Source organism: Myotis lucifugus, unplaced genomic scaffold (genome assembly GCF_000147115.1).
Source record: "Myotis lucifugus unplaced genomic scaffold, Myoluc2.0 scaffold_31, whole genome shotgun sequence".
Taxonomy (NCBI): Eukaryota; Metazoa; Chordata; class Mammalia; order Chiroptera; family Vespertilionidae; genus Myotis; species Myotis lucifugus.
Window position 1 is genome coordinate 2157141 of NW_005871079.1, and position 25928 is coordinate 2183068.

The 25928-nt window shown below is 39.3% G+C and overlaps 1 protein-coding gene across 1 annotated transcript in view; it reads left to right on the forward strand.

Annotated features, from left to right (window-relative positions):
• GDA (guanine deaminase) overlaps window positions 1-25928 on the forward strand; it is a 60380-nt gene that overhangs the window by 14656 nt on the left and 19796 nt on the right. The window contains exons 2-8 of the mRNA XM_014454101.2: window positions 11783-11871; window positions 15274-15445; window positions 21052-21139; window positions 23023-23128; window positions 24745-24784; window positions 24892-24893; window positions 25658-25680. Of these exons, the coding sequence (XP_014309587.1) occupies window positions 11783-11871; window positions 15274-15445; window positions 21052-21139; window positions 23023-23128; window positions 24745-24784; window positions 24892-24893; window positions 25658-25680 (520 nt within the window). The remainder of the gene's footprint in view (window positions 1-11782; window positions 11872-15273; window positions 15446-21051; window positions 21140-23022; window positions 23129-24744; window positions 24785-24891; window positions 24894-25657; window positions 25681-25928) is intronic.

Below are 25928 nucleotides of genomic sequence, written 5' to 3' on the forward strand. Positions count from 1 at the left end.
CCCCTTTTTCACCCCAATATATACCTTATCCATCACCTCCTCAAAACAACAACAAAACAAAACAAGACAAGACAACTGATTTTCTAGTCTTCTCTCGAAATGTTCTCCCTTCTCTGGAGTTTTCCAGCTTCGTCGGTAGTGCCAATTTGGCCATTAGAGAAACATGTCACCATGCATTGTCTTCAGTTTCCTATATGCACGTAAATTTTATTCCCTCAGCTGAAAAATAAACTCTTGAAAGATGAGGGTTATTTCTTACACATTTAGCTGAATCCTTAGCAATTGGATAGCATCTGTGTACATTTAAACAATCTGTACCGTCTTGGGCTGTTATCAGTTGAAATACATTACTGAACGTGAGAAAAGGTAAGCCAAGAAGCATGCTTTTTATTTTTTTCACATTTACTAATTCTCTCTGTTTTTATTGAAACAATTGAGGTTAAGTGAAGCCATCATGAGTTTCTTTAGCTTGCACCTGCTAGACTAAGGGTACTTTCCTACATAACCACAATACCATTATCACACTTTAGAAAATGAACAATAATTTCCCAATATCCTTTCATGACTCATAATCCATGTTCAGATTTTCCCAACTGTCCCTATCACTTCTTTTTTTTTTGTATTTCTTTTTTTTTTATTAAATCTTTATTGTTCAGATTATTACATTTGTTTGTCCTTTTAAAAAATATTTTCTTACTGATTTTTAGAGAGAGGAAGGGAAAAGGAGAGAGAGAAAAACATAGATGCAAGAACAAAGTACACGATTTTTGTCCAGTCTCTTCCCCCATCTCCCACACCCCTTTTCCCCCCAAGAATAGTCAGTCCATTCCCTTTCTAGCAACCTTTTAGTGCACGGTACCATGCCCAACCTACTGGGCCACACCAGCCAGGGTTCTTTTGTCTTTTTAAATGCAGAAGTCCCTGTTTTGGGGGTGTGTATATTTCAAAAAGCGTATTTTAAGCAACTTCCTGTCAAATCTTGGGGTTTCTCCTCCCCTCCTCTGTATGCAAGGATTTGATTGGCATGCATCTGCCACAGGCCCTGGGCATGCACAGGTGTGACCTTCACAGATGACCCTAGGAGATGCTTGCAGTTTTATGGAGGTGTTTGGATCCTGCCCGTAGGTGTGATGGTCAGGGTCAGTGTCACTTAACCAGCCAGCAAGCTCAGCTGGCCTGACAGCATCAGCAGCTCAGCAATTTCTTATCCTTGTTGTATTCCCCGGTAACTCTCACGAAGTAGTTGAAAAACAACCCAAACTTAGCATTTTTATAAAATGTTGTAATAGTTCTTGGAAAATTGGTGGGCAAGTGAAAATGTGCTGCTATCAAAGTAGCTCCTTCTCACAGCTGTGTCCCAGTGACCCAATGGAGAGAAGAGAGATGAATTGTACATCAGACACACAGAATGAAGCATAAAGATTTTTTCCCCTTTAAAATTAGGAAATATGACATTAAACACATATCTCTGGTTGCCATAAAAATAGGACAAGAAAGTTGGACTAGACTCCCAGGTTTGACTAATGAATGCTGTGTTCATGAAAACACATAATTTTCCCTGAGTTCTTTTTTAAATGTATTTTATTGATTTTTTTACAGAGAGGAAGGGAGAGGGATAGAGAATTAGACACATCGATCAGCTGCCTCCTGCACATTCCCTACTGGGGATGTGCCTGCAACCAAGGTACATGCCCTTGACCGGAATCAAACCTGGGACCCTTGAGTCCGCAGGCTGACGCTCTATCCAATGAACCAAAAAGTCTAGGGCTCCCTGAGTTCTTGAAATGAATTAAGTGCAGTAGCTTTCTTTTTTTGGGGGGGAGGGGGAGGTGAAATAATATTTGTATATATTAATTTTAAAGATTATAGAATCTAGATTGGCAGAATGGCTCTCCATGTACTATGTAAAGGATACAGCAGAAATCAAAGAATAGACATGAAAATGATGGGCTACTCAGAATCCTTTGTGGGTCTTTCTTCCTAATTCATCTGTGAAATGGGTATGGGGTGTGCTCCTCCAGAAAGGATTTTTATTTTCTTCTGTAGGGACTATTGGGATCACATGCATTTCATCTGAGTTTAGTATTTATGTCTCCTCTCTCAGCTTAGAGTCTTTTTAGTTTTTCCCTTTAAAAAACACACACAAAACCTTTATACTTTTCCTATGTTCTGCATGTGCTACCTAAAAAGTCTTATACAGAATAGTTATTATGTAGCTGGAGGACCCTTCAGAGTATCTTGCCCATTATATTTATGGCAGCAGAAATTGCTAACATTATTGAATGCTTATTCTATGCCAGACATTTTTTGAGCATTTTCCTTGTGTTATTTAATGAGCACAACTTTATGAGGAAGGTAGTATTTTTAATCTCATTTTATAAGTGAGGAAATGGAGGCCCAGGGAGATTAAGTAATGAGTTGCCAATATTATACAGCTGATAAATGCTGGAACTGGGTTTTGGAAAAAAAATACCTAAAAAGAATCTATGCATATGATAGGAAATTCCAAGGACACAAAATGATATGAAGTGGCTCATCAGTACCTTTCCTTTTTCTGTCCCTGAGATGTGACATTGCCCTTCCCAACAGGCAATCATCACTACCAGTTCGTTGCTAGACATAGTGTATTTTCCTAGAGACAGCATACAAAATACACAAGCTAATATACATATTATATATTAAAATACTTATATATTTTTATATATTAATTTCCCCCCACAAATGGTAGTACACTAAATGTGCTATTTAATGCTTTGCCATATCATATATATATATATATATATATATATATATATATATATATTAATACATTTTGGACATGGTTTCATATCAGTACATAAAGATTTGCCTCATTTTCTCACTCTTCCAATTATTCATTTTGTGGTGATTTGCTACAGCAGCCATTGCAGTCAACTGAAGGCTTGACTGGGGCTGAAGGGTCCACCTACAGCATTCAAGTTCATCCACATGACTGTAAGCTGGTGCTTACAGTTGTTGGCAGCCATCTTGGTTTCTCCCCATGAGAACTTCTCCCAGGGCTGCTTGAGTGCCCGCATGATGTGCCCGGGGCCTTCCCCCAGAATAATAACCCAAGAGTGAAAGAGCCGGTGGAAAGCATTCTCCTAAAGCAGCCTTAGAAGTCACAGCATGTGAGCCCTTCGTTCCAAGCACATCGCTAAGTTTGGCCCATCTCAAGGTTGGGGGAGGGAACTAGAGCCCACCTTTTGAAGAGAGGAATGTCAAAGAATTTGTGGACATATTTTAAAGCTACCACATGGATGCTTGGAATGTGAGTTGTGGATGGAGCCTCTTCTTCACCCTGAATAGGAATTAATTTTACAACATCCCTGACAGATGGTCAGTCAGCCTCTGCCTGGCACTTCCAACCATGAGGCGCTCACTATGTTGTGAGTCACTGAGTTCCATTTATATCAATTGTTAGAAGCTTCTTTTATTCATGAAATTGAAAATCCCATTGCTGCGTATTCCATTATTGAAGCTAGTTCCCCTGCTCTAGAATGGCATTTTTAGGTGATGGGTTTTCCATGATTTGCAACAGTGGTAATCTTGACTTCTTTCTTCTTTAGACAAAATAATGTCAGTTCTACTCAGAATCTCCTCTGAAGTTTTGACTTCAGGATTTCCCCACATCTTAGTCACCTTCCTATAAAACATTTCAATTCAGTACATCCCTCCACAACGAAAAATCAGTAACTAGTTCTTTATCCCAATCTAAGCCTGAAAGGACACGACAAAGCAGTCCTCTCTCTGCACAGCAGTGCACGACCGAAAGAAATTACCGTGAAGCCTGGCAGAGTGGCTCAGTGGCTGACCGACCTATGAACCAGGAGATCATGGCTCGATTCTCAGTCAGGGCACATGCCCAGGTTGGGGGCTCAATCCCCAATATGGGGCATGTAGGGGGCAGCCAATCGATGATTCTCTCATCATTGATGTTTCTATCTTTCTCCCTTGTCCTCTGAAATCAATAAAAAATATATTTAAAAAAATGACCATGAAAATTGAAATCTTGCAAGGTACAATCATACTTGGAGATATTACAGGTTTGGTTCCAGATGACCACAATAAAGGGAGTGTCCCAATGAAGGAAATTATAATGCTTTTGCTGATTTAAGGGCTTGCCTTTATTATGTAAAAAATGCAACATCTATGAAGCCCAATAAAATGAGGTATGCTTGTAATCGTAACAATCATTGGGAAAAATTACAATTATTCTGACACCTTTAGAAACTTCTGTTAAAACATTAAAATTTCTCTTTCGGATCTAAATACATGGAGAAATTAAAAAATAGTGAAACTAGTGTTCATTTAGTATACTGTAATCTAAAACATAAGAAACAAAGAATTAAAGTGTTTTATTTCTTTATTAATAAAACTTAAAAGTAGTTTGAACAGTGCTTGTCTTTTTCTTTTCATCATGTAACTTATAATATAGAGTGAGCACCTTTTGTTTGCCTTGGCACATTCTCACCCTGCTTTATAAATTTGAATCCGCTTCCAACATTTCATCCTTTGAACTCTCACTGTGGTGAAATATCTCTAACATATTGTGCCAAGAGTTCTTTTAATGGGAGGTGTTTTCATTTTGCTAGTGTCACTTCTGAGATATCTTCATTCACTGTCATCTTTTATGTCAATGAGTTCACCTCCGCTAAGTTTCTCTGGCTGTAGATCTAGTTTCTTGAATGGTGGCTATGTCAATGTTCCATGGCCAACTATTTCTTCTATAGCTCCATTTATGTCATATTCAAATTTTACTTCTCGTGTCATCACTTTTGAGTTCTTTGGTGTACTTTGTTAAGCAGCTCACTCTTCCAACTATTCATTTTTGTAAAATGCACATGAGTTTATTGCTGGGAGGTGAGGAGGCAACACAACCACATGCTCTGCTGTGTGTGAGCTGAGTAACAAATGCATGGTGACCAATGATCACAGACGTCAGAAGAAGTGACGTGGTTGGTCACTGGTCACTACGTACATCTATTATGTATGTGATGAGCTGTGGACTGAAGAGCTAGAAGCCACATTTGTACTTTATACAGTCACTCAAAGTTAATAGTCCATCATAACTGATATGAAGACAATTGATGAAGCATCACAAGAAAATGAAACTTGTGATGTGATTCTGGAGGGGATCCTGAACCAGAAGGGGGAAGAAAGCTAGAAGGACAATATTGGGCCAATGGGCAACGTTTGAATGGATGTGTGGGTTATGTGGTGGAATTACATCGATGTTCATTTCCTGATCTAGATGATTGCACGTGATTATGTAAGATAGCATCCTTGTGGGTGTTTTTTTTAAGAAATACACATCAAAGAATTTAAACTGGAACAGCATGTCTGTACTTTCTCAATTAGTTCAGAAAAAAACTGTGTATTTACAAACAATCATAAATTAAAATAATGCTCCCTAGAAATACTAGCGTAAGCCACAAATTATGCAGTCTCAATTTGCATGCATCTTACGAGGAGCCTGCATCAGAGTCGGTTTATGCTGTTAGAGAAGCAGGCACAGAGGTGTGGAAGGATCTCTGAGAAGATGGGTCAAGTCCAGCAGATGCTCCTGGCCTGCTCGGTGGCCTTGGCCAGTTCACATCACCGGGTCCGTTTCCTTACCTGTGAATTGAGAATCTTGGACCTGAACATCTAAGTACCTCATGCTTCCCTTTGGTGATATTGTAGCATGAATTTGCTACCTTTCTAGGCTGACATTTTTTTATTTTTTTTAAAGCAATCTCACTTCATCTTTCTTTTGCATTAATCTGTTGGAGGAGAATTGAGTGAATATGGCAATTCTCATCTGTGTCCAAATCTTCAGAAATCTTGAGACCAGATATTTTTATCTGATTTTATCTCCCATTACAGTGCCTAAGAGCGGGTTTTGTGTAATGGGTTGCAATATATCTTACCTGATTTTGTTGGGTGGCCGAGCTGTTTCACAGTGGCCTGTAGAGGCGTTTACTCTGTTCCATAGCAACAAGCCTCTTGCCCAGATTGGCCATCTGGTGTTTAAAGCCTCTATCTTGCAGAGATTTTTTTTTCTTTAGCTGATAGTCATTACTCATCTGCTTTTGGCTTTAGTATTCTTGACATTCTCATTATTGCTCATCCTAAATAGTCTTAGTTTCAAGAAAGAGAACCCTTGGAGGCATTGCTTAACAGAAGGGATTTAATTTCCTCATCTGGAAAAGAAAGGGGTCAGATGGAAAGGTTCCTGATAGCTGGCACCATCTATGACTTTATGATTTGATGAAATTTGTTTTTTTAATGACTGCTGCATGTGCTTGCCAGCCCCCCTAGACTCTGGCTGTGAAGAGGAAGACCATGGCCATAATAGGCACTCTTTTTTTAATATATATTTTTATTGATTTTTTACAGAGAGGAAGGGAGAGGGATAGAGAGTTAGAAACATCAATGAGAGAGAAACATCGACCAGCTGCCTCCTGCACACCTCCTACTGAGGATGTGCCCGCAACCAAGGTACATGCCCTTGACTGGAATCGAACCTGGGACCTTTCAGACTGCAGGCTGACGCTCTATCCACTGAGCCAAACCGGTTTGGCGATAATAGGCACTCTTAAAGGTGAATGCTTGAATAAGTGAATGAAGGGCCGCATAAACCCAGGTAACTCCAGGTTGAAAGACCCATTGCCCTAGAAAGAAAACATCAATGATATGTTGTAGTTTTGCCATATTTGTTTTCCAAAATATCTTTAGAGATTTCTTTAAAATAAATCTCGAACCCTGGCCAGAGTTCTCAGTGGTTAGAGCATCAGACAGTGCACCAAAGGGTCATAGGTTCGATTCCCAGTCAAGGGTGGGTTTGCTGTCTGCCCCCAGTCGAGGAGCATGCTAGAGGCAACCAATCCATGTGTCTTTCTCACATTGGTGTTTCTCTCTCTCTCTCTCCCCTCTCCACTTCTTTATCTATTCATCTGTGACATTATTTTCTAATGTGTTTGATGGAATGAAGATGTAGTGATTTGATATCTACTTTAACGAATTTTCTAAGAATCATTAGCTAGCTCCTCCTTAAAGATCTAAAATGCTATGTAGTCCCTTTTCCTTCTTGAATTACTAATTCTATTCTACTTCCCTTACAGGGTTGTGCTAATGAAATCTAGTTTTACACTTGAATGTCTTTTATTGAGCAACCAATAAAATAAAATTTGTGCTTGTAAATTTAAATGTTTAAAACTTCCTGGGACCAAAAGGAAGTTTTAAAATATATTACACATGTTGAAAGGCAATTTGTTATATGTGAAATTAAAAGGCTGTTTTTTACTCAACTATATAAATATATCTATAAATGAGTGTTACTTTGTAGAATGAATGAAATATGAGCACCATCAATTTTTTCTTATTTTTTATTTTTACAGAAGAAAGTGCTGAGAATTATTTTCACACAAATCAAGTAGATGGTGATGGGAGGAGCAATATCTCTCAATTGTTTGAACTCCTGAGTTATTTGATAAAAATTATATATTAATCTATCATCAAAAATATTTTTAATAATCTCTCAGCAGATAAGCAATCAGGTCTCCTGTAAATTTTATTGAAAGTAAAGACCACAGTGCTAAAGAAATACCTTAGGGTGCCAGGCACAGGCATTGGTAGTAGCACATTTGAGCTTGATGACTGGATATTCCATCAACCATGTGCAACTCAGAAGAGGGGACAGTTGTGTTCATTTAGGTTTGAACTTGTGCCAGGTGTAGGTTAATTAAAATTCATAAGCAATATGAAATAATACATGGTAGAATATAAGCTGGACAAGGAAAATGGTGAAAGAAGACCGCTGATGAACTGAGGAAAAGTGTAGGGGAGAAGGTAAAGGGAGGGCTTTTTAAGATGGAAGATTGATTGGAGTAGTTGAAATGACAAATAGGTAAAAGAAGAAATTGTGATTTGGGAGTTTTCGAGGTAGAGCAGTTCATGAACAAATGACTGAAGATGTGTTCATGGAAGTAGCTGGCCATGGTTTCAAAAGGCTTGTCCAGGTTGATATTATAAGGAAGGAAGAGCAGGGTGTGGAGTGGAGAGAAAGGGTGTGAGGCAGGCATCAACAGATTTGAACAATGAGAGAAAGGCTGGTAAAGGAGAACTACAAAAAGAGGGGTAGATGTTCTTGAAAGCTGAAAGGGGCAGGTCTTAGAGGAGCCTTCTTTGTTTACAAGAAGCTGAAGGAAAAATGGTTTGGAAATGGCTGTGGTGGGTACCAAAGGCATCACACTCATTGCCTGAGCCTGATGTCTGAACACCTGCCCTTTGAGAAGCACAGGGGAAGCCATGTCCTTGGGGTAGAGCCCCAGCTACTAGGAGGGAGAAACTCAGAGCACATCTGAACGGATAGAGGAGTTTGGTGCTTATGGAGGGGCAGTAACAAGAGGTCGCAGTGAAGGGTTTTGGTAAGTGGAGAGGGGTGGGACGGAGCTCAGTCAGGGACAAGGAATACAGAGCTTTAATAAAAATAATGATACAGATCAAGATCCCTGTTGTATATGTGAGGAGCAGGTGAATTCCAGCTTGAGTGTCAACTGAAGATAACAGTTAAGAGGGTGGGTGGGTTTATACCAGCAGTCTTTTTTGTTTGTTTGTTTGTTTGTTTTGAGAGAGAGAGAGAGAGGAAGGGAGAGGGAAAGAGAGTAAAACATCAACGATGAGAGGGAATCATTGATTGGCTGCCTCCTGCATGCCCCCTACTAGGGATCGAGCCCATAATCCGGGCATGTGCCCTTGACCGGAATCAAACCTGGGACCATTCAGTCCGCAGGTCAGGGCTCTATCTGCTGAGCCAAACCAGCTAGGGTTATTCTAGCATTCTTAAAGGAGTTGGGTTCTTGCCTAAATACTAAAAATCTGTTATACCTTGATAGAAGATGTATCTTGCTTGGTCAGAATAATTGAGGCTTACATGTTGCAGACATGCTGAATTATTATTTTAATATACTTTTGCTTTTTATTGCCAGTATATCATTGAGATTATTTTTGCATCCATATTATGAAATAACAAATGGCATTGGCTTGTAATTTTCACTCTGTTTGTATGTATGTTTTTATGTATGTGTGGCATGTGCTTTGTCAGGTTTTGTTATGAGGATTATGCCAGCTTTGTAAACATAGAGGTCCATTCTTTTGCACACTCTGGGGCTCTTTACCTAGCACAGACATTATCTGTTCTTTGTTAGCCGGAAAGAACTTGGTAAGAAATTCTCTGAATGAGTGCTGTCCAATGCAGTATATTAAGCACTTGAAATGCGGCTAGCAAGACCAATGAACTAACTTTTTTATTTCTTATTTTAATTTAATTTTCCATTTAAAAATTGATACTCATCTCAGTTTTGGAAAACTTTTAAGTGTTTTTGGAACAACCTGGATATGTGAGTCTACTTTTTGTAAATTACATAAAATCTAAATATATAAAATATTTCTCATGAAAATTGAGCAACTCAGTTGAAATATACTTTAAATGCAAAATACACCTGGGAATTTAAAGCCTGGAATACCCCCCAAATAAAATGTATAACTTTTATATTGATTTCAATTTGACAAGATAATCTTTTATCATGGCCATCTATGTTGTTTAATAAAACATATTATTAAAATTAATTTTACCTGTTTTGTCTTACATATTTAGTGTGGCTGCTAGAAAATTTAAAGTTACATATGCATTTGTGATGGAAATTATATTTCTATTAGACAGCATGGTTCTGAACCATATGGTTTCCTGAATTAGTAAAATTTTCTCAGATTTTTCTAAAGCTATTGGTATATTCAGTTTTCCTATCTCTCCAGACTAAATTTTGATAATTTATATTTTTCTCAAAAACATTTATCTCAAATATATTTTTAAATGTGGGAATATAGTGTTTTACAAATATTTTATTATTGATTGATTGCTTTACTGTTAAATCAGTTCTGAGACATATTAACAAATTCTGTTTTTATGGTCCATTCTTTTGCACACTCTGGGGCTCTTTACCTGGCACAGATGTTATCTGTTCTTTGTTAGCTGTTTTGATTAATTATGTATCCGCTTTGATATTTATTTATTCTAGTGTATTTTTTGAATCATTGAATTACTTTTCCTTATTTGTAGGAATTAAATCTTCATTTCTCTTCTAAAAATAGTTGAATTTTTTAAAAAAGGATATCTTCAATGAATAAGGAAGTTTATTTTCAGTTCTATAAACAATTTTTTTTTGCAGTATATTGCCTTGCTTCTAATTAACTAGATTTATTTTATCTATAGGTGTGTTTTTTTAGTATTTCATGTTCCATAAAATGTTTTTTTCTCACAATATTACATTTAAAAATGAAACAATATTACATTTAAAAATTCCCTGCATATATGTTTCATTGACCCTTGTCCTTTCTTGCTTTGCAAACCATTTTTATAGAGAAAGCAATCACACTGTACTTTAAAAATGATCAACAATAGGTATAATGTTTCTAAAATTTAACATGTTCCAAGGATGTGCTAACTTGTTTGCTCAAATGTTCATAGTTAGGCCTCACAATAGCCTTGTGAGGTATGTGCTGGTGTTACCCGCTGTTTGCAGATGGGGAAACCAGACCAGAAAAAACTGAGAGACCCATTGAGGTTTCCCAGCTGTGGCCCATGGGCTTCAGACCTCATAAGTCTAACCCGAGAGATCACTCTGTTGGTGTCTCCTACACGGTACTAGAAGGACATAGCAGACATCTAGTATCAGAACAACATCGTTCATGCTAAGACTCAATTGTCAGGCAATTATGAGCAGTTATATTCAGTATTAATAAATTGCCCAATGATACACTACTAGGGCTAGACTTTAGTCTCCCATAATAGCCTCACAAAAATCTTTCAGTCATCTGTAATTGAGGTATACCTTCTATAAACAATTGCTTTCTGTAATCATTTTCAGGGCTGGGAAAGAAAAAAAATATCAATTAGCTACTTTTAAAATTTTTTTATGGATTTTTAGAGAGAGAGAGAGAGAGAGAGAGAGAGAGAGAGAGAGAGAGAGAGAGAGAGAGAGAGAAACATCAATGTGAGGGGGAGACATCGATCTGTTGCCTACAACTGGGATCAAACTCACAGCCTGACTGTGTGTCCTGACCAGCCACCTTTGGTGCATTGGGGGGCACTCAACCAACTGAACCACACTGGCCAGAGCCCAGTTAGCCATTTTTCGTACCCTGTATCTCCAAATTAGAATTTTGAAGCCATACTTATATCTGTAGAATGGTAGAAAAGAAGAAATATCATGCAATTTACTTCTTTGGGCAAGCAAAGGCAAACACCTGCCTTTTAGCCTCTAAACTCAAGCCCGTTTGGTATCAACTACCTTTTAAAATGAACTCAACTATAGTATAGTCTCTTTTAAAAAGAGTTAGATCAGTGGCTCTCAACCTTCCTAATGCCGCTACCCTTTAATACAGTTCTTCATGTTGTGGTGACCCCCAACCATAAAATTATTTTCGTTGCTGCTTCATAACTGTAATTTTGCTACTGTTATGAATCGTAATGTAAATATCTGATATGCAGCACGTATTTTCACTGTTACAAATGGAACATAATTAAAGCATAGTGATTAACCACAAAAACAATATGTAATTATATATGTGTTTTCCAATGGTCTTAGGTGACCCCTGTGAAAGGGTCGTTCAACCCCTAAAGGGGTCTCGACCCACAGGTTGAGAACCGCTTATTTAGATATTTAGTAGTGACAAATGACGTGTCATTAATTTGTAATTTTTTCCTTTCTTTCTTTTAAAGATAGTGTTTTTAGAAGAAGCATCTCAACAAGAAAAGCTGGCCAAAGAATGGGGTTTCAAGCCATGTGAGATAAGAGAACTGAGCCAACAGTAAGTCCTAGCCAACTTCTTCCCTTTTGTGGATGCCATTAACTCATCTCAAATGATAAGAAAACTGCATTGAGAGGCAAAGAGGTTTTTTTATTTCTTTAAGGTTGAGATGGGAAGGGGAGGTAAATAGGGAACAGGGGCAGGAACTTTGAGTACTAGAGGCTGCCATCATTTATTTACTTCTTTGGCACATATTTGTTGAGCTTAGTATGTGCAAGAACTGGGATTCGAAGGTGAAAATGGTCTATAAAGTCTTTGTCCCCACAGTGTTTACAGCCCCTGGGGAACACAGAACACAAACAAGTGCACAGATAGGGAAGCATGACAGTGCTGGCTTGTGAACCTTCTGTAAAGGAAATAAAGAAAGAGGATGATAGAGATCACTGTTGGGAGGATAGGAGAGAGATTTGGGGAGCAATAGCTGACAGCATGGTGAGGTAAGGCCTAGCTCTAAAAATGTATTTGAGCTGCAATCTCATATTCCAACTATTTTTAGTAGTTTTAAATAATTTGCTCAAAACGTGTTTCTTGTGATTGCCCACATTCATCGTAGTCTGCTTGATTTGTTTCATGGAAATGGAGATACTTTTTCTTTTTTAACTCAGCGATTTAATCTTGTTTCAGGCCACGTATATTTCCAAAGTCAGTGAACGTTCCCAAGTCAATCAAAATCATTTTCATTCTAAAAACATTTAACTTGGAAAGTGACCTTAGAGTAATGTAATGAGAAGAACACTGAAGTCGGAATTAGAACACGTGGAGTGAATCCTCATGCTACAGTTTGTGGCTGTTAACTGTAATGCAAGCCACTTCCTTTCTCTGAGCTTGATTCCTGGGCTGTTAGCAAAAGGATTGTCCTAGGTCACAGTGTCCCCTGTAGCAGATCTGTGAACTGTGTTACCCCTAAGGCTTTAAGGCAGAAGGGCTGACCATAGTCCAGAGAGAAGGAGGTAACTGGCCATAAAATTTTGTTGCATTTGCATTTATACTCACATCTCCTACCTCCTTCCCTCCCTCTGCTGCCTCTCTATTGGCCTGCATGCTTGCAGGCAATGGGCATAGAGATGAATCCAGTGAGCATGGAGAGAATCCCAGTGACTTCTACTGTTACCGTCTGCTTCCTGTTGCTAGATTTTCATGAGAATATATGTTGAGGAACAAGGCTTGCATGCCTTGGGAATCAGAGATTAGAAGAAGGCTTGGGAGTGGATGAAGTGGAGGCTGGGAGGGAGGGAGAGGATGGTGAAGTGGTTGGAGGATGGGGAGGGGCGAACACATTTGTGGGTCGTCACATTTTTTTGTCCCTCCTTATGAGGCTGCTTTTGGAATTAAATTCATCAAAGAAATGAAGATGCAAAGGAACCTCTAAGCACAAAACACCAATAAGAGGTAAGGTAAGAAAAAAAGGTTAAACTTTGGTGGAAGACTGAAGTCTTTGAAGAAAAATCATATATAAAATGCAAAGTAATTTACATATTAAACACGTAAGATATATGCGTTTGAATTTCTTTAAGTCAGTATTAAAATACCACAGAAGATGCTGTCTCTGATCTTCTGTTTCATAGATTCTGTGTATCTACCAGTATAGGTCTCTCTCAGCACAATGTGTATTTTTAAGAAAACATGAAAATTGCAACTCTGCACAGTGCCTTGGTAGGAGTGGTTCAGATTGTGGCCACGGATCATAGAGGGGTTGGCAGGGCCAAGATTAGGGTGAGACGAGTGAGGCACTTACCTGGGGCACAGAATTTATGGGGGGTGGGGTGGGCAAAAACTCAGTAATCAACATAAATATCAGTTTAATGCAATATTTAAAAAAAATCAAAATTAATGCCAAAAAAATCTGTGATGAACAAAATACCAAAAGTTTAAATAAAGATAGGATGTTGGTTTCATATCCTTGTATTTTGTGTGTGCAAGAAAACAGTGGTCTTCAAACAGTCCTGTGCTCCCAGAGCAGGTTAACAATGTTGCTCAAAGAGATTGAGTCACTCGGGCCTTTATAGACAGTCAGTCGTATGTTTTAATTCTAAAGCTTTTATTAAGGTTTTCCACTTGGTTAGAAGACAGGTGGATGTTTCAATAAGCATATGTAGGGCACACTTTGTTCTTTTTCCTTCGGTTCTGAGGCAGCCTGGACTGCGCCACAGGTTTGAAATAGGAAATTGATGTTCTTTTCTGGTGGAAGTCGAGATTTGCTAAGGGAATTATGATAGTGATTAAGTCAGGTGAAAAGAGGAAAGAAGAAAGAGCTTTTCACCTTTTCTGCTTCCTTCAAAGCCGCATCTCTGCTTTGCCTGCAGCTTGACTTTTTTTTTTATTCTCAAGTTTTACATATGTCTTCTTTTTGCAGCTTGACTTTTGATGGCTATGATTTAGCTGTAAGTAAGGGCTGGGGTGGAGAACTGAGTTCTAATCCTGGCTGGACCACTAACGAACTGCACGTCCGAAAATGACCTTGGCATCTCTGAGCTTCCTTTGGGGCTCTGTGACCTCTAATCTCACATAACACACAAACACTCTAGCACAGCCGTGGGCAAACTACGGCCCGCGGGCCGGATCCGGCCCGTTTGAAATGAATAAAACTAAAAAAAAAAAAAAAAAAAAAGACCATACCCTTTTATGTAATGATGTTTACTTTGAATTTATATTAGTTCACACAAACACTCCATCCATGCTTTTGTTCCGGCCCTCCGGTCCAGTTTAAGAACCCATTGTGGCCCTCGAGTCAAAAAGTTTGCCCACCCCTGCTCTAGCACGTGCTACTATCAGTAATATAAGTCCTTGACTAGACCTTGATTATGTGAATGTTTCTATTACTAAGCCTTCCACAATGCTTCCTGTGTCCTAAAAAGGATTGTTAGCTTTTCTGGATAAAAATCACATTTCTGATGCAATAAGTCGCTGGTGTTCCGTTGCCTCGGAAGACTTTGCACCCTGAATTATCTCCTTTACTTCTTTTATCTCTGCTACCTTCAGAGCATGCTTGGGCTTCTCCTAATGGAAAACAAAATGTAGCTTTCTCCCTCCTCCCCTACATTACCATCCCAACATTCACTACCAAATATTTTCAAAGCAAGCTCCCCATCTGTCCAGCAGTTTCTCTGACACCTGTCCTTTGTGTTCATGGCCCTCTCCTCAGCTTCTTCCTCCCTTCATCATCTGTGATTAACCTCACACCAGTCATTCCAACTGGGGAGCTATCTCTCTCCTAGCAGAGCTTCATTTTTCTATCTTGATCTCTATATATTAGTACTAGATGAATTAAGTCGTCTGTTTGCATCAGCTCTAACTGGATGTGGGATGAACAGTTCAATCATGGCCAAGAGAAAACAAGATGTAAACATATGGAAAACGACGACAGATGCTATTAAATTCTTTTTCTCTCATCTTAATTTCCAGTGAGTTCTTCATGCCTGGGCTGGTTGATACACACATCCATGCCGCTCAGTATTCCTTTGCTGGGAGTAACGTTGACCTGCCGCTTCTGCAGTGGCTGACCAAGTACACGTTTCCTACAGAACTCAAGTTCAAGAACTTGGACTTTGCTGAAGAAGTATATACCAGGGTTGTCGTAAGTATCCTGCTTGTGAGTGCTGGCGTATGATGTTTGGTCACCTGTAGAAACATCCATTACTTGGAGCATGTTGTAAGTATAGAACACAGGCAGGTAAGGCTAGAATGGGCTACAGAGGTTTATTTTAGTTCTTTCATGGCCCACTGAGTTTGTGACCACCCCATCTACACAGCTAGTCACCAGCAAAGAGCGAATTTGAGTTCAGATTCCCAGATTCCCCAATTAGATGGGCTCTCACCACTCTCCATCTTTTACTCTTTGTGTGTTACTTCACTAAATTTGGGTTTAATGCATATGCGTGTTCCCTTACTCCTGCTAATTCACAATACTGTTCTGGGGACCGTATAGAATACCTGAGTAACCTTTGGAAAGTTCTGTGGCTCATCTTCCCCATCTGTAAGAGAGAGGGAGAAGGAGAGGGAGGGAGGGAGGGAGGGAGGGAGGGAGAGAGAGAGAGAGAGAGAGAGAGAGAGAGAGAGAGAGAGAGAGAATGATAGCACCTATTTCACCAGATTGTTATGATAATTAAGCCAGTTAATTTGTAAGGTTCTTAGAATAGTACCTGACAGATGGAAGGCGTTCTATTTGCTTTAAAAAATACCCAAGGCAATTAAAAATTAAAAATTTAAACTACAGTTAGAAGGGCGTCATGCTATTTTGATAGCTTTGAAAAAAGGGAAAATAGGATGGTCCCTTTACTGGGCATATGGGATTGTGTCGAGCGTTAACACCACTAGAGGGAGCTATGGGGCTAGTTCAGTCATTGAACAGTGGCTGTAGTGTGTGCCAACTGTATGTTGAAGACTCCAAAAATATCTTTCCTTTCACTCTCTCAAGAAAATCGTTTCCCATCTTTCCACCCCAACCCTATGCCCAATCCACTCAGCAGCCAGAAACAGCTTCTGCAGTTGGGAATTAAAGCAGCAAAGACCTCATTATCTGACCACTGCCTCTTATCATTCAGTACACATAGTCTGAATACTACTGCATTTTCTCCTAAAGTGATGGCTATGCGATGATGGCAATATTGTAAGCCTTATATACTAACCAGTTATCCTGCCAGTTTCCTGGTTTTGTGTCACCCAAACTTTGAAGAATAAAGCAAGTGCTATTGTTTATACACCTGCCTCACTTAATTATAAATTCAGTGTAATTGTGGGTTTTCATATTTAGCATGCATCTGCATGACACCAGAAAAACTGAGGACTAAAGCTGTGTGTGGAGCTGCATTGTGTTAATGAATTGTGTTAACCACACCAAAGCTTTTTATTTTCAAAATTTATTTATACCTTGCATTGCTCTAAAAAGGGTCTGAGATATCTTAAAATTGCATAGTACCCAACAGAAGAAAATGAGTCACAAAGGCATGGCAAAGGAAAAAAGGGGAGAGGAAAAATTAAATAAAACCAAGAGGTAAATATATGCCATGGGGATCCATGCATTTGTTAGAGTTTGTCACCCATTTGGCTTTAAATGTCTAGGTAACCCAGAGAGAAAAATCAATTTTGAATTTTATACTGTCTGTATGATTTAAAAAAAAAACAGTTGTAAGGTAAAGCATATCTATTTATCATACTGAAATTTAAGAGAATTATGCCCAATATTCCAATATAGTTACATGCTCTGATGTCAAAATATATACTGTCAAGGTACTATAGTATCAAAAAAAATCCAGATATGTACATCTTTTATGTTTGGAGTTCTAGATACTCCCTCCAGGCCATACTCCATAAATTTTATTTCTTAAATCAGACGAGATTGGGCACGTTCAGGGTGGTATGGCCATAGACTTATTTCATATATCGGAGATTTGAGTAAGAATTTGATGCCAGTGAGTACAAGATAGGTGTTATTCTCAACAGGTATTTGCAGTTCACACATCCAATATTTCTGATTATGAGCAGGCCCTCACACTTTTGAGAATTGCATGAGCCAAGGTTATGGCTAAGAAAGTTCAGATTTGTTGACTAGCGCCTGTCCTTAGGCTGAAGACTGCCCAGGGCAATGGATAGGGGTGCTGGGGCTGCACCCATGAATAGAATCGAGACATTTTTGTTTTTTATTTTCTCCTTCGAAAAACAGTTCTCGATCTATACTTCAACAAATTGGCAATCAAGACCGCAGAGTTTTGCACCGTAGAGTTGTTTTTTTCTTTTTACATCTATAGGTAATATTTCCATTGTCCTCATTGCTAAATAGCTGAAATTTTCCATTTTGATTCCATCTTCAAGCCCAGGTTTTAGAAAAGTGATTAAAATTTTGAGAATTTAGAAAATGTTTGCTAATATTTCTGTTTTAATTTTGAGTTTCACTTTACTCTGGTTAGCAAATATAATTCGTATGATTATTTTTCTTGAGAAATGATTCATTGTTTTTTTTATGACCCAACAAAAGGTTAATTTTTATAGTTATCTGCACATTTTTTGTAAAGATTGTGTTTTCTCTGTTGACATGACATTTTTTACATCTCTATTAGACTAAGTTGTTAAGTGTTACACAAGTCTTCTAGCATTTTCCTCTATAGTAGGCAAGAATCTTACAAACCCTTCCCTTCTTCATGTTATACCCTCCTGAGATTTTTGTTCCAGTTTATTTTTTTACCATGTGCACTTAATTTAAAATAAACTTTAACTTTTAAATTTACTATTTTAAATTTTATTTTAATTTAATTCCAGTTTATTATTTTTCAACATCAGCACTTAATTTAAAAATGAACTCTACTTTTGCTATTTAGATCCCCTGTCTTTCTTTTGCATTCATTTTTTTATTTTCTTGGAATCCTTTTTCAATAAAGTGGGTGATAAACATTCCAAATCCTTGAATTACCAAAAATGGTTTTACTTTCTTATGACTCTCGAATGGTGATGCACTTTCACTGTAGAGAGAATTCTACTTGAAATGATTTTCCCATCAGCATCTAATATACTGATGTCAATCTGATTCTCTTTCTATTCTGGCTAATTTGCTGGCCTTCAGGATGTTCTGAAATTTCACTTATAGATTTTTTTTTTCAGTTTATTACCTTTCATATGTAGTTTATTCAATATGAGAACTGTCTTTCTTCTAATTTGGGAAATTTATTTCTCTCTCTTTCTCTCTGAGTATATTCTTCCCTGCAATCTACTCTTTGTTTTGGTAACTCCTATTAGAAAAATGTTAAAGCTTCTGTGTATGCTTTTGTGTTACATTCTTAAAGAACACGTAGTCTAATTTTGCAAGTCATTCACTCACTCTACTGTTATTATAGCCTGTCCTCTTTCAAGGACACCATGTCCTATTCTATTTATCTAAGAACTAGAGGCTCGGTGCACGAATTCATGTATGGCCAGGGGGAGGGGACGTGGGAGGTTGGCCAGCCGACCCTGCCCCCTGGTCGAACTCCTGGTTAAACTTCCGGTCGATGGGACAATTTGCATATTAGCCTTTTATTATATAGGACACTGATTTTTATGTCTCTTGTTGCTTAGTAATTCAGCTTCTTCGGGTGTTCATTCAGTAAATATTTACTGAGTGCACTGAATCCAGACACTTTCAGAGTTGCTGAAAGTTGAATTCGATGTCTCTGTCTGGTACTAGCTCTTCCCCTGGACTTGTGATTCTGAGAGAGGGCTCATCCTCATCTTTAGCTGATGGGCTCTAATCATCCTCTATTAGCAGCCAGATGTATTTTATTCATGTGCAAAGTGTCTTAAAATTTGAAAAGATTGACATAAAAAAAATCCAGCTTTTCAAATTCTCTTGACCTTTCGGACTAGCCAACAACGTCACTGGGCTCATTTGCTTTCTTCAACATTTGGTTGACGCAGAGTACAGACTGCTGAGATATAGGGTATGCTCTTCCTTATTATTTAAGTTCAAAGTATTTTTTTCCCTGAGGGGTTTGCTTTTAATTTACCCTACAACACTTCTATTGATTTCCAAATTTCACTTATAAAATGTTTACTTTTGGAGAGCTCTTGTTCTTTGATTTTCATAGCATTCTGTTCTCATCTTGTAGATGCGATTACCTTCTTTAATTCTTTCAGAACGTAATCATAAAATGTTTAATTTTGGAGAGCTCTTGTTCTTTGATTTTCATAGCATTCTGTTCTCATAGATGTGATTATCTTCTTTAATTCTTTTAGAACATAATCATAGTTTGTTTTTAATCAAGCTTCCTTCTGACTCTGTTTCCTCCATTATTTTTTCCAGACTTTCTCTCCCCCTTCTCCTTTTCATAGCAGCTCTCCTCCAGAGGCTGTTGAACCTTGAACATACATTCATATTTATTTATTTATTTATTTTTATATATTTTTAATTGATTTCAGAGAGAAAGGGAGAGGAAGAGAGAGAGAAACATCATGATGAGAGAATCAATATTGGCTGCCTCCTGCAAGCTCCTACTGGGGATCCAGCTCACAACCCGGGCATGTGCCCTGAATGGGAATTGAACTATGACCTCCCGGTTCATAAGTTGCTGCTCAACCACTGAGCCACGCCAGCTGGGCCATACATTCACATTTAAGTGTGATGCCCTGAGATGTCGATCGGAAAGTCTGGGTGGAGGTAGCTCTTACTGACTAGTGAACTTCAGCTTAAGATGAACAATGAAAGAAGTCAATAGCCTTTTCAATTGTGAGCCTCACATGTCATTGTGAGGACATCTTTCTTGTAGAGCCACTCATCTTCGCCAGGGAAGAGTCCTTCAGTCTTGCCAGGAGTAGTGGTGGTAATACGTGTGGCCTTCTAGCAGCTGACCGAGGGCCCCTGGAGATCAGCCAGATTTTCTCTTCAACCTCTTCTTTTCAGACTATGCCTTGCCTTGTCCTTTGGGGCTTACATACTCCAAATACTACGAAGAGTTAATCTCTCCTGCAAGGAGCAGGTTAGGGGTGATTGGCTGATTTCAACAGGAAGAAGAAGGGTCCTGCCAGGGCTTAGTCATCTGTAGACGGACTTGGAGCCAATTTCCTATTAACAACAACATCTATCTCTCTCTCTCTCTCTCTCTCTCTCTCTCTCTCTCTCTCTCTCTCTCTCTCCCTCTCTCCCTCTCTCTCTCTTCCTAAGTTGCTTTCAGGTTCTCTTCCATATTCTTTGTGTTCCAAGGAGATGTTGAAATGTTTTGTCTGCTCATGTCTCCTCTTATGTTCCTCTTGATGGTGAATAAATTTTGTACTCTTTTACTGTTATTTTAGTGGAAATTTGCTAAGGAAGAGAGAGAGATGCATGTGACCAATCTGCCAGCTTGAACGAGAAGTCTGGATGAATTATTTTACCCTGTAATAGACAGAAAAATCTCCTTTATTCACTCCCAGATGCAATACGGTTTGCATATGCTCAGCCAAACCTAAAAGATAAGGAATTAATTAGCATCCTATTTAATGAATTCTGCAACATAGAACTATATGAATCTAGGAAATCAAAAATATCAACTTCTCCTCCAGCTCACACTTTTGGAATATTAGTACTTTGCCATTTATCTGAACTGTATTTCATATTGAGGTGTCATATCTTTAAATAAAAACATTTTAAAATTGGGACCTAGAATTCTATTTTCATCTGTATATGCCACGTGACTTTCTTGGCACATGTGACTTATGGTTTTTGTGGTGTATTTTTAGAGGAGAACACTGAAGAATGGAACAACCACAGCTTGTTACTTTACAACAATTTACACTGACTCATCCCTGCTCCTTGCGGAAATTACAGGTGAGGAGATGAAGGCACACTTTATGAGCACATCCAGGGAAGCCAGCCAGACCATGTCTGGCAGGGAGTTACACTTATGTGCAATCTTGCCTTTTAATTACTAAAATTTGACATTGCATTCCTTGCAAGTAATTAGGTGTTTTTGTATTACTGTGGCCCCTGGATGTTTTTTATTGTTTAGGTAATTTGATTATTCACTTATGGTTTTTGGTTCCAGAATCATGTGTATAGGTCTGAATTTTGTGTATTAACTTAGGGCTTTTTGGAGCAGGTTTATTAATTCTAGTAATGGCAACAGTTTATTATAATCAACAGACATATATCTTGGCTGTTGGTTAGACTCAGGGCACTGTGCAAATTGCTGGGAACACAAAAGCCAGATAGGACTAATTGATTAATAACTATACACATTGATCAGTAACTTTAGGAACAGCTGTAGTGCACTTTTTAAAAAATATTTTTTATTGATTTCAGAGAGGAAGGGAGAGGGAGAGAGAGATAGAAACATCAATGATGAGAGAGAATCATTGATCGGATGCCTCCTCCACACTCAAACTGGGGATCGAGCCTGCAACCCAGGCATGTTCCCTGACCAGGACTTGAACCATGACCTCCTGGTTCATCGATCGATGCTCAACTACTAAGCCACGCTAGCCGGGCTGTAGGGCTCTTAGTAAGATGCCTGGATTGTGCAAAGCACTCTACATGGATTATGTCAGCTCAGTTGCAAACAGCCTTCCGAGGTAGTTATTGTGTCCCCATGTTACAGATGGATAAACTGATGCTCAGAGAGGCTATAAAACATGCTCAACTCACATAGGTAGTAAGGAAGAGGAAACTTGATTTAGGTCGATGATTCTGAAACTTGTATCCAACACAGTGCCCAGCACATAGCAGGTGCTAGTAAATGGTGTTGGCTGATATGCTGACGCTACTGCTTGCTGACATAGGTCATTGATGTCAAAGGCCTAGAAGATGCTGCTGAAAATAACTATTGCCATTTTGGGAAGAGACAGAGAGAACCCAGAACTGGAACATCTGGGAAGACTTCATGGAAGGGAAGGGAGTCTTAAATTTGGCTTTAAAGGAAAGATAAAATGGGGAAAGAGAAAATGTCTTTCAGACAGGGGAAAAACATGAACAAAGGCATGGAGACAGGAATGTGTATAGTGACACTGGAAGCATGGAACAGAGTAGCTGAATTGGAGGACAGGATTCTTTACATGGGGGCTGGGAGGTGCGTGGGAGAGGGGGTTGGGTGAATGGGATGATTCAGACTGGGAGAGATTTGAATATGCATCAAAAAATCAAAGAAGGTTTTGATGCCAAATGAGGTATGTGATCAAGGTGCTGTTTTAAGAAAGAGCAATCTAATGGCCAGTTATTAAAATGAATTACAGGGAAAGAGAAAGGCAGAAAGATTTCTGTAAGATTCTTATGACAGGTGGAGACATTATAAAAAAAATTAACATTGTCCAATGTAGAGTCAACTTCCTAGCTGGTGTTACACCAGGGTCTGAGGCTGCCCTCTCTTTTTCCAGGCAATAAAATGGGGAAAAGGATAATGATGACTTGAGTAAAAATATAGACAAACTGTGTAAGCAAAGAAAAAAACTGAGTAATAAGTAAAAACACCCAATTATTACCTGGCCAGCCTAGAAGTGGGAGTTGGGGAGGGGGTGGTTGAAGTGATGGGTGGAAGAATATTTGCTACTTATAGAACTTAGTGGGGTTTCGTTGTTATTGTTCTTAATGAATAATCTTCCATATTCTCACCTATGTTTTCATAATGATTTTAGTTTAAACATGTTTTAAAAGGCTCAGAGAAGGTACTGTGTGGGAAAGACACATGACTTTAGGTCCTTTTTCTGTGTGCCTCACAGATAAATTTGGGCAGCGGGCATTTGTGGGCAAAGTCTGCATGGATATGAATGACACTGTTCCAGAATACAAGGAAACCACTGAGGAATCAATCGAGGAAACGAAGAGGTATGTTCATCTATATTTGTCTTGTGAGCGGTCCTTCTGCTGCACTGATGGAGATGGAGCCAGAAACCCTCTCTGAACCAGGCGGGATGTGCACATGTTGCAGCGTGGGTTTGCCCAACTTTATGAAATTGATCTGGTCCTAAAAAAACATTGCATTCAATACTATTTTTGTATACCAAATTATATTTTAAAGCTTCTGGGAACTTGTGTGTGTTTTTTTAAAATATATTTTTATTGATTTCAGAGAGGAAAGGAGAAATAGAAACAGCAGTGATGAGAGAGAGTCATTGATTGCCTGCCTCCTGCAGAATCCGAGCCTGCAACCTGGGCATGTGCCCTGACTGGGAATTGAACTGTGACCTCCTGGTTCATAGGTCAATGCTCAACCACTGAGCCATGCCAGCTGGGCAGGAACTCGTTACAGGAGTCCTAGGATAAGCCCCTTTGTAACATCAGGGGTTCTTTTTTTGAAGTAAATGATTTACCCCCTTCCTCCCCTTTATTATAGATCTGGTCTCCTGTATGTTGGACTTGCTTTAAGTGTGTGTGTGGCCTGCTCCTTAAGTTACAGTTGACTCTTGAGCAACACGGGTTTGAACTCTTTATCTTACATTGGCATATTCTACTGATCCTATAAGTACTTTTTCTACTTTTCTTTAATGGCTTTTTCAAGGTGCCTTGAGGACTTGACAAGGAATTGTGTTGTATGACACTCAACACCCAAGAGATATACATAGAAGAAATTTCTTTAGATTTAAATCTTCCCCAGACCAAACATATCCCCATGCAAATTTTAGAAGTCCAACTTTTCTTGATTCCCCAGACCTCCTTCACCTACAGTGTGTCCTCTGAAAAGGGAGCTCAGGGGCTGCTACCTGCCCCAGAGAAAAGGAAGCGTGCACCTTCGCCTTAGCATTGGCCATCAGCTCAACTTTTCTATGAATGTGTGTTTGTGGTCATAGTAAACCTTAATTCACATTTTATTCTGAAACAAAGGAAAAAGGAGTTCCAGAAGACAGGAAGCTTAGCTAATAAATATTCCCAGCCAGGGCAGAATTAATCATTTTATGGGTCATGCAAATACCACCATCCCTGCAGATACAATTGGTAAGATCACCACCCCCATCACCACCCATGTCACAACCTTTGTCTTCTACCTTACTCCAGAATCCCAGTGGAAATTAAGGGTGATTTTGTGTGAGCAAGTAGCTTCCACTTTAGGGAAATTAGGAGTAGAGAGCTCCACAGCTTCTAAATGTTTCCAGGTGCATAGGATTTAGGGACTCTAACATCCCTGTAGCATCACATTTTGCAATATTCCCCCACCCCGAACTTAAGCTGGTAGAATGGCTTGAGTGTCATGGGAATACTCATGAACAGCCCAGTTGACGTTAGATGATAAAATTACATTTCTCTGTGATTTTGCACTCCATCTCTGCAAACGAGAAAGCAGAGTAATTACTACTTGTTCATCGTTAATTAGTGTGGTGAAACATGTGCAGTGTTAGAGTGTTTGCATGGAAAATGGGACATGGAAATTTCGTGTTTACCTCTTTTTAAAAAAAATTTTGAAAATGCCTACATTTTCTAACTTCCCATTTGTTGCCTTATTTCAGATTCGTGTCAGAAATGCTCCAAAGGAACGTAAGTAAGCTTGTTCTCAGCTTGTATTTTGATTGCCTTGGTCTTAGTCGTAGGATTCGTTATTAAGTTGTTCGGCAGAGAATGATCTGTGTGCATTTGGCTTATCCCCATGCATGCAGAAGTATTTTCCTAGAACCTCAAGTTGTTTTCACAGAGGACCTGTCAACTCAGCTCAGTGAGGTCAGGCATTTTTTGCTTTCTTGGTGGTTTTCTCTTCCTCTCCTTTGGGACCGTCTCATTTCACTGGGCTGATCTGTGGGAAGGTGGGGTGGGCTCCATGGCTGTGGACAGATTGGTGGCAACTGGAAATTGAAGCGTGATGTTTGCTAGCTGTGCTGATATTGGCTGTGGCCTGTTAGATCTGATCTGAAACCTAGGTGGTGTCCAGCCCGGATGCCCTGCCACAGGCTGCCTTGGCCCACATATGTATGTGTGGCATGTCACATGGCCTGCGGGCACTCAGCCAGGCACTCCCCTTTGCAGGCCCTGGGGTTGGTGAGCCTAGGGAGGCAGTGCTGTTTTCTGCCTCCCTCCCCAGCAGGCTGGCTCGTGGTTCCCTGGTGCCATCTCTTAAATTGCCAGACCCTCCCCTTCCCATCTTTTGAGGTCTGATTGGAAACCACAGTGAACCTTGAAATATCTTTCCATCTAACCTTGGGAGACTTAGGTGGAGTCTTGTGGGTCCTTATTCTGTCCATCCCTCTATAAGTTCTTTCCTGCTCAGACCCTCACTTTGGGTGACATCAGAGCCAGTTCTACTATGGACCAGTCCTTGGGGATGCCATGGCCAGCACATAGAAAGGGGAATAGGCCACTGCCTCCCTGCTAGTCTCCCAGATCTCTCCTTTAAAAGTTCTCCTTGTGCCTCTCGTTTCTCTTGATGAGGCCACCAGTGCAGCCTCGGCGGAGCCCTGCTGTGGATGTGGAGCAGGAGTGGCTATCATTTGGGACAAAATCTTCTTCCATTGAATGTGCTACAGAATATACTCTCCTTTGTCCTCAGCCATGAGCCATTTCCATGAAACCCAGCACTTCCACCCACTCCTAGAAAGGACTGTCCCCAAATATCAAGACATAAATGACCCAGATGTAAGATATGCAGTCAGGGTATGCTACACATTCAGGGTATCAATATTTTCCTTATCCCCTTGTTTTT